We start from the raw sequence: 10000 nt of genomic DNA, 5'->3' as shown, positions 1-10000 counted from the left end.
TATATATATATATATATATATATATATATATATATATATATATATATATATATATATATATATATATATATATATATATATATATATATATATATATATATATATATATATATATATATATATATATATATATATATATATATATATATATATATATATATATATACTTTGCCTATCTATTTGACTATCTGTGACTGTCTGGACGTCTCTCTGTCTGTCTATATACCTACCCATATGTCTAACCATTTACTCGTGCCTGCTTTACATTCACCATGGCTCACGCACATAGATTGTGAGTGAAGTTAAGGGTAATTACACGCACATTGGTGGCAGTTGTGGAGGTGGTGTTTTATAAGTCAGATGGATGAGGGAAGGAGCAGCAGACATTCCACCACTACACCAAGACACGGGGCGGCCCAGGCTTGGTAGTATATGCATCTTTAGTAACCTTCGGGTTGGTTTTAAGAAGTGATTTCAAGACACTTACTTTGGGAAGACATGGTTTGGGATGATCGTCTTTTGACTCATTGGTTTTTTTTTTAGATATAACATAATTTTTGCTATATAGACAAGTGTCCCACTTACATAGAAAAAATAAAAGCAAATGCACAGTCCTTCCCTTCGTTTCACACTCACAGTAACTAATTTGGATGAGTTACATGGGCGTGGGCAAGATACGGCGTCCGCATGTAGCCTTCACAATGCCCATCCCTTGGCAATCAGGTGATGCCAAGTGTTCTTAAGCCAAGGAACAACAAACGACTTGTTCTTACGCCACTCCTTCCCTCCATCCGAATATTGCGGCGGTAGACTCCACCACATCCTGGAGAAACACTATCTACTACCCCATTGTCTTTTTAATGAGCACACACACCCGGCCGCAGCTCGCCGGACCAACAAACGGTCTGTTTTTACCTCTCATTGGCGGGTTCGGACGAGCCATCTCCTCCCCTACGTACCTGCGAAAGAGAAAAAAAAGATATATTTCTAAAAGCAGCAATGGTAAAACCCATGTTAATGATGCAGCGTCAGCCTCGCCAGCCATCCCTTGGCGTCGCCTTTACTGCGCCATCAAGCAGATATTGTATCACCAGGGTTTAATGCACGCGTGAAGGCACAATGAAGATTTAATATGTCATAATGTGGGATAAAGGCGAGGCGAGACGAGGACCAAGATTCATGAGAAAGGTCTTTGGTGGCTAATGTCTGACGAGGCGCCTCTGTTCGCTCGCATTACAACGGAATGATCCCTTACAGAGCAATGAAGGGCGCCAAGAGTACTGTGGTTTGTTTCTTGCCTTGACTTGGTTGAAGGAAATGGCGTAGGAGCCCGTAAGTGTAAAGAACGTCTCTCTCTTATTACTAGGGTTAGTAAAGTTCATAATGCTAGCTCATGAACCTTATTAGCAAACGGAGACGATACAAACCATGTTCACTTATTTCATCAGTGCACAGTAACGAAAATAAGCCATTTAATGGATTTTATCAACAATCTGAGAGGAAAGTAAGTCATTTCACGTACGATATCAAAATTCGGTGACAAAAATAATCCATTTCAATAGTTTCATCGTTTTTTATTTATGCAGGAGGGACAACTGGCCAAGGGCAACAAAATTTTTAAAAAAAGTCCACTGTGTTGCCGGTCCCCTTAAAGGTCAAGTGAGTTATTCAAAATTTAGGGACACATGTCTTGAAACCTCCCTCTTAAAAGAAGTTAAATCGTAGGAAAATGGAAATACAGAAACAGACAGAGAGTTCCAGAGTTTACCAGATAAAGGCATGAATGATTGAAAATACTGGTTAACTCATGCATTAGAAACAGAAAAGAATATCATTTCACGAATTCTGTTAGCCATCACAAGTGAGAATAAACCATTTGACCAATTTCATCTCCAGGAAACAGACAGAAATAAGAAATTTGACGCATTTCATCAACAAACAAAGACGACAATAAACCATATATCATTAATTTCATCAGCCAACACAGACAAGGTTAAATCAGGAAGGGATGGAGACAAACTTTTAGAAAAGCCGTCTATCTCCTAGTCTGGTCTCCAACGGCCATTCGCCCGAAGAACCTAGTACTACCTTCAACGTGTATTTTTTTTTTTTTCTTAGGTAATTCAACCGGTCTGTAAAAATGTTTCGGCTTAACATACCTGGCTTGATTAATGCTGTTATATCCATCTTATGTATATATACTTAAAAAAAAAGTTAAAGGCCAATAAACACATCAATCAATCAATCAATCAATCTCTCTCTCTCTCTCTCTCTCTCTCTCTCTCTGCGCCTGCTGGTGTGCTGGTGAGAAAGTTGATGCGTTACGTGAATTTTAAGTACTTTACTTATTATATGTAATTTATGATTACGTGTGTGTGTGTGTGTGTGTGTGTGTGTGTGTGTGTGTGTGTGTGTGTGTGTGTGTGTGTGTGTGTGTGTGTGTGTGTGTGTGTGTGTGTGTGTGTGTGTGTGTGTGATATGTGTGTGTGTGTGTGTGTGTGTGTGTGTGTGTGTGTGTGTGTGTGTGTGTGTGTGTGTGTGTGTGTGCGCGCGTGTGTGATATGTGTGTGTGTGTGTGTGTGTGAGCGCGCGCGTGTGTGATATGTGTGTGTGTGTGTGTGTGTGTGTGTGTGTGTGTGTGTGTGTGTGTAAGAAAAAAATGGAAGTTGAGAGAGAGAGAGAGAGAGAGAGAGAGAGAGAGAGAGAGAGAGAGAGAGAGAGAGAGAGAGAGAGAGAGAGAGGTAAGGCAACGCACGGTCAATATTTCATAACTCAATATGGAAGTAAGAGACTAATTCTAATAAATTGAAGAGCAGAATTAATTCCCCTCCACATTACTTAATAAGACAATAAATATACTTATAAGCCAGTGAATAATAACAATGGTGGTTGGGATAAGTCAACATGTATACCTTGGGAGGAAACATTATGAAAACTCAATGAGTTACTGACTTAATGGCTCGTGGCAGAAGGGGAAGTAAAAAATAATTAATAAAAAGTTTTTATGGATGATCTGACAGGAGAAAAAAGGTAAAAGAAAGAGAAAGAGAAAAAAAAGGACAAGAAGATCTATATTTGTCTGCCTGTCTTTCTTTCTGGCTGTATATTTGCATCTCTCTCTCTCTCTCTCTCTCTCTCTCTCTCTCTCTCTCTCTCGTCGTTTGTTTTGTTGTCAGCTTCCTTTGATGTTTTGTTTATCACCTATATGCACAAAGAAGGATATTATCATAATCGCTTTATGTCTTTTCATTATAGGAACTGCCACCACCCCCAGCACCGCCACCATTATTATTGTTACCACCACCAGCACCACCACCACTACCATTACTGCCACTATTACCACCACCAGCACCACCACCAGTACCATTACCGCCACTATCACCACCACCATCACCACAATTACTTCCACCACGACTGCAACTACTACTACTACTTCTACTACTACTACTACTACTACTACTACTACTACTACTACTACTATTACCAGTACTGCTGCTACTACTACTACTACCACCACTACTACTACTACTACTACTACTACTACTACTACTACTACTACTACTACTACTACTACTACTATTACTACTATTTCTACCACTACTACTACTGCTAGTACTACTTCTACTATTACCACCATCATCACCACAAATTTTTCCCTACTTCACCTCGACAACCTTTCTCTCTCTCTCTCTCTCTCTCTCTCTCTCTCTCTCTCTCTCTCTCTCTCTCTCTCTCTCTCTCTCTTTTCCTCCTCTATTAATATAATGCCCTCTTCTTATTCCTCCTCCTCCTCCTCCTCCTCCTCCTCCTCCTCTTCTTTCTCTTTACGTTGTCATATAAGTGAAGCTTTCTTGCTTATCATAACCTCAAAAGATCCCTTTTTACGTGTGTGTGTGTGTGTGTGTGTGTGTGTGTGTGTGTGTGTGTGTGTGTGTGTGTGTGTGTGTGTGTGTGTGTGTAAGTTGTGTCTGTTTACTTGTCTGTCTGTCTGTCGGCCTCCTACCCCTCCCCCTTCCTCTCTCCATCCCCACACAAAGCATACTCCATCAAGTCCACCGCCATTACCACTACCACCGTCACCACCACCATCACGTCAATACACAGCCTGCTCTCACCGCCGCGATGGGTACTAATTATAGAGTTAATTTGATTTCCCTTGATTTCTGAGCTGCTCTTAATTTATGTGGCCGCCTCAGAGATTGCTTATTTCCACGCGCCGTCTCCACTTGGCGGGTTCTCGAAGCAGCGACAGAGGTAACCCTGCCGGAGGCTGCGGGTATTCCGAAAGGCTTTGCTCTCTCACCACGACTATTTTCAAAGACTACATAGAAGATTGGCCGGGTTCTGAAGAGCGGTTCTCCTCTAATTAGTGTAGAAATCTTGATACTCTGGCACTAGAATCACAAAAGAATTCTCTTAAATACCTCAGACATGTTAATGAAAACAATTTGAAATTAGTGAATATGTGGTACAGAAGTGTTTCAGAAAGCGACGTTTAACTCAGCTGTTTTTTTTCTGTAGTACATTCTCAACCAATTATTTGCCTAACCTTTACTAATTTCAAAACGGTACAGAATAGTTAAATGCTTTTTTAGTGTGTTTTAAAGATTTAAGCAACACGATTTGTACAAATGTTTTGTTTTCTACTTATGTATCCGTTTTTTCTTTTAATTTTAATACTTACAACTTTGTTCATTATGTTTTCCCCGTCCTCACCCTCCCCCATACTCTCTCTCTCTCTCTCTCTTTCTGTCACACACAAACACACACACACACACACACACACACACACACACACACACACACACACACACACACACACACACACACACACACACACACACACACTTCTCTTTCCTTCTGTTCGCTAGAGAAAAAGTTGAAGTAAAAATTTCCCGTATTTCCATCACAACTTCCTTCTTTTTTTCGTCTCTTGTTACATCTAATCGCATATCACTTCCTTTGTTATTGTTTATCTGCTCTACGCTTAGGGCCGATGACCCTTGCGACCAAGTTTATATATTTATCTCTGAGAGAAGCGGCGCCATGACCAGGCCATCTGTCTTGCTTAATGGAGGGTATTCTATCACTTCTACAACAATATTAATCACTCTGAACACACCATTTGTCACCATGTCTTCGGTAATCGTTGACCAGTTGTTGGGTTGCAAGTTAGCTAAACACCTGGTGGTTCGCTCACCATCCTCTATCTCTCCCACCACAGCCAATCCGCTTTCCCGCTCATCTGCTCACCGCCACTGCTGACAATATACCAATATACCAATATATCTTACTTCAGTGTGTGCGTGCATCGTGAGAGCAACAGGCGGGATGTAATAGTAGTGTTTTCTTCTTTCTTGAGTATTGTGACCTAATCGGCGTAGTGAATTACTAACTGGCTGATTGTTTAACTAATTGACTATAATCTGTTCCATCTATGAAGTCCGTTTTAAGTGTGGCAGATTCCGGAATTCCCATGAGTGCGGCGTTGCCATTTCGACCACCAATTATTAGATTAAAATTGTCTCCTTACCTGCCTATGCGCAAGCTTCCTGTTTTTTTTTTTTTCTCTCTCTCTCTCTCTCTCTCTCTCTCTCTCTCTCTCTCTCTCTCTCTCTTATACTATATATAGTTTATATTTGATATATTTAGTATTTATTTAGTATTCATTTTCGACTTTTTTTCCACACCATCTATATGAGGTAAAAGTCTGGGTTGTAGTTTCCATCTTGCTTGGTAGCCAGAGAGGATGTGAGGCGTGAGCAGTGACACTTGACCTGACTCTACCCGGGTGAGGGACCCAAAGGGACACGCCGACCACCACCACTATATCGTGGTAACATGTCATAAAATTGATATAAATCTTTGCTATAACCCTAAACATCGACACTTACTGCATGTACTGTGTAGCTTCCTTTACTATATACAGCATATACATAAACATAAATTTCAAATAGCACATGAACGGGAAATAAGACAGAGACATATGTAAGATGACTGATTTAGCAGCATGGATAGAGGCAAACAACGTGACCTGCCCCACCCTGAACGGACTTCATAGGTGGAACAGACATTAGTAGAAATACTGACTAACTGATAGATTAATTGACTTATTGTCTATCTGAACTGCTGACTGGCTGATTGAATGAGAGACTGATTGACTGATTGGCTGAATAGCTGACTAGATGACTTCGTCGATGACTGAGTGAGAAAATTATAAAGTGACTGACTGGATCATTTATGTTTCTGTTAACATATCTATGCATACCCATGCTCGCTTCTGTTCCATTTGATCATAAACACTCATTAACTTGAAACTTGTGTACGATTAGATAATCTTATTGACATTAAGAAGGGTTTAATGAGGTCAGAACATTAATGGCCAGAGTCTTCACTATTGGAAACCCCACATGAGTTTCTGAAGCTGTATAAAATCACCAAATAGTAAACAGAATGAATATGTAAGGGCGTCATGGTATTGAAGGGGTTAACAATAATAAAACAGAAACAACAACAACAGCAATAGTGTTCAACACTCCTCGTATGATATTTGATAATATACATAGGCAGCATCTGTTGAGTCTATTTGAAATTAACTATATTTAACAGTATTTTTCATTGGTGCTTGCATCATGACGGTGATATGTATTCCTAGAGCCTATCACAAGCAAAGGTTCGGAGGCAGTGCTGACGGAGAGGCTGCCAGAACACCTTTAGTTTCCGTGATCGTGATTAAGTACAGGGAGGTATTAATTATTACTAATTGTAGAGCAGGAATCAGGAAACCTTCGTCTTCTTGTGGCTCTACTGAATAAGTAATAGTGCTGACCTAAGCGAATTTTAGCCGTGAACCGACACAGCTAGAACAATAAACAAATTTCGAGTATGGATATATGGAGTCTAGAATGCATGAAAGACGAAATGCAGATCGAAGCACTTGCACATCAACTTCATCACAATAACCTGCACAGTTATACGTATGGAAAATATCTAAGTAAGACTGACACTGAGAAAGTAGAGTTGGTGACCTCTCAAGCTTTGCTATACAAACGAAGAAAGTATATATTTATCTACATTCATGAATAAAGACAGTCACTCATTTTTGGGTAACTATGTCCATATCAAACATTAAGTGGATAAACAAAACAAAGACATAATGAAAAAGGCAAATTACAATAAAATATAAACTGAAATTTTACGTCAGCAGTTTAAAAGAAAGAGAGTAAGTGCAAGATATTTAGGAAGTAAAGGATACGAACGAAATAGTGGCATCTCTATAAAGAAACAACACACACACACACACACACACACACACACACACACACACACACACACACACACACAAGATAAATAAAGCCCCATTGTTCAATCTGGTGAAACAAACAAAAGACAAACGAACCTTCCTCTCTTCTGTTCCACAAAAAAATGAAATAGAATAATAAATAAATAAATGAAATAAAAATAGGTAAATAAAATAGAATATAATAAAAAGATAAAGTTATCAACAACCGACTAATTAAAAAGAATGGAAAAATATATAGGAAAAAACAGACTAAATAAATTAAACCAAGGAAATTGATAAAATAAACAAATAAACGAAATAACAACAACTAAAACATTTCCTTAACTTAGGAAAAACGACCACAACTCTTCTTTCACGTGAAAAAGAAAGAAAAAAAAAAAAAACCCCAGACAACTAACAAAAAAATTCCCTTCCATTAACTTTAACAGATGATAAAACGTTATTATCTCGTATTCATTATACTTTTCCATTATTTTGAGAGAGAGAGAGAGAGAAAGAGAGAGAGAGAGAGAGAGAGAGAGAGAGAGAGAGAGAGAGAGAGAGAGAGAGAGCGTGACGGTGGAGGGCGCCGTAATGAGTGAGAGGCGAGAAGGGGCAGGGAGTGGGAAGGGAAAAGGTTGACAGGATAAAGAGACAGGGAGGGAACAGGGAACACGAGGGGAGAAGGGGCGAATGACAGGGAGGAACAGAGAGGAGGAAGAGAAAATGAGAGCAAGGTGCCGAATCGAGGGGATGAAGGTAAGGAAAATGAGAGGGGCGAGAGAGGAGTGTGTGACTTAAACCAGGAAAACTTGCTACGGAAATAAAGGAAAGAACTCTAAGCCCAAAAAGGTAGCACGAGCAGGAAGGACCGTCGACTTGGTGTGAACTTTAAGCGGCTGAATCTTCAAGCTATTGGTGGTGGTGGTAGTAGTAGTGATAGTAGTTAGTAGTTAGTAGTAGTAGTAGTAGTAGTAGTAGTAGTAGTAGTAGTAGTAGTAGTAGTAGTAGTAGTAAAAGTAGTAGTAGTGGTAGTACTAGCAGTATATAAAATAATAGCATAAAGGAAAGAACGCAAGCTGAAGATCTAAGAAAAAAACAAACAAAAATGATATACAAAAAGGATGAAATTTAAAATAAGATAAAAACCACATTTTCTCTCTCTCTCTCTCTCTCTCTCTCTCTCTCTCTCTCTCTCTCTCTCTCTCTCCCTCTCTCTCTCTTAGCAAGAAAGACTGACTAGAATTAGTGTTATGGGACAGCAGGCGTTCCGACACGGCACAGCCGAGGGAGTTGCGACAAAGACACCGAAGAAATAGCGAGAAGCGGGGCGCAGCACAATAACAGCACCACCACTCAACACAACACTGGAAGACGCATAGCACAATGACAGCAGCACTCAAAATGGCACAATGAAAGCATAAGCACTCATTACAGTACAGCTCGGGGAGTCTACACAGCACACAGAAAGACGACGAATAGGGTCAATTTAGTGCAGGACAGCAGGATGACGCGTGGACGTGGATATTGTCAACACAGCACGATCAGATGAGGACCTATAGTCTTGACGAGGAATGTAAGCATAAGAGCATAAGATCATAAGAGAGAGAGAGAGAGAGAGAGAGAGAGAGAGAGAGAGAGAGAGAGAGAGAGAGAGAGAGAGAGAGAGAGAGAGAGAGAGAGAGAGAGATAAAGTCATTAAATCGCAGACTAGGACTAAAGACCATGCCAAAGTTAGATTATAAAAAACAAAGACATTTGAACAAGGAAATGACAAACTTACATCATTACCACACATTACCACTAAGAAAATGAAAAATAAAAACTAGACGGGATATAACCGTTTTGGTACAAAAGCGAAAAAAAAAAAATAGTTGTAAAGTAAGAAACGGTGTGGGAGGAGATATTTTATTAAAGCGATATAGAAGCAATAAAAAGGTTCTTATCCCTTCAACACTGTAAAAATAAAATGCAAAAAAAAAAAAAAAAAAAAACTGAACACGGCAAAGGCAAAGGAAAGAAAGTACTATTTTAAAACTTCACCACACAAATTTTTAAACAGGCAGCGCATTTTTCATTTAAGAAAGAATAAATAAAAAAAATCACAAAGAGAACTAGAAAGGATGCGTGATTCACAAGACGATAAATAAGTAATATTTCACAAAGAAGAAAACAATCATTTAGAGAAGGAGAAAGGAAAAGTAGAAGCGTTTCCCATTACGAGGACAGGCAATTGTTTTCACCACGAGAAGAGAACGTAATAAATACTTTTCACTAAAAGGGCGAAAAGTAATGAATTTGTCATATTTTTCTCATCAGGATGGCGAGAAAGCAAAAGTAGGAACACACAACAGAACGAAAAATTAATATAATTTCACTAAGAGGACGAGAAATTAAAAGTACAAGTATTTTTCACCAAGAAACAATAAATACATCCCCCTTAGAGGCCATAACAAACTCATCACTAGCACCAGCCAGCCATTCACCACAACCACCACTACCACTACCAGCAGGACACGGGGAGAGAGGGTCCTAAGTTTTCTTCATCCCAGAGAATGAACTTGGGCTTCAACATGGCGGCATGAGGGAGCCAGCGGCGAGCAAGGCCAGCGTATCACCGCAGCTCAGTTTTATACGTGCAGCGTCTATGAATAATGATGCCCCGCCGCGGCTGATGAGGCTGGGGGATGGAGGGCCGGAGGACGGGAGGGGAGGACG

General features: G+C 39.7%; 1 protein-coding gene across 7 annotated transcripts in view; it reads right to left on the bottom strand.

Moving 5' to 3' along the window:
* Nucleotides 1-936: 936 nt before the first annotated feature.
* LOC123499058 (connectin-like) overlaps nt 937-10000 on the bottom strand; it is an 831458-nt gene continuing 822394 nt past the window's right edge. For all 7 annotated transcript variants that reach the window (XM_045246648.1, XM_045246646.1, XM_045246652.1 and 4 more), the window contains exon 7: nt 937-959. In XM_045246648.1, coding sequence (XP_045102583.1) covers nt 952-959 — 8 coding nt within the window. In that variant the 3' untranslated portion in view covers nt 937-951. The remainder of the gene's footprint in view (nt 960-10000) is intronic.

Source organism: Portunus trituberculatus, chromosome 49 (genome assembly GCF_017591435.1).
Source record: "Portunus trituberculatus isolate SZX2019 chromosome 49, ASM1759143v1, whole genome shotgun sequence".
NCBI classification, from domain to species: domain Eukaryota; kingdom Metazoa; phylum Arthropoda; class Malacostraca; order Decapoda; family Portunidae; genus Portunus; species Portunus trituberculatus.
This window is presented reverse-complemented; position numbering and strand designations above follow the sequence as displayed.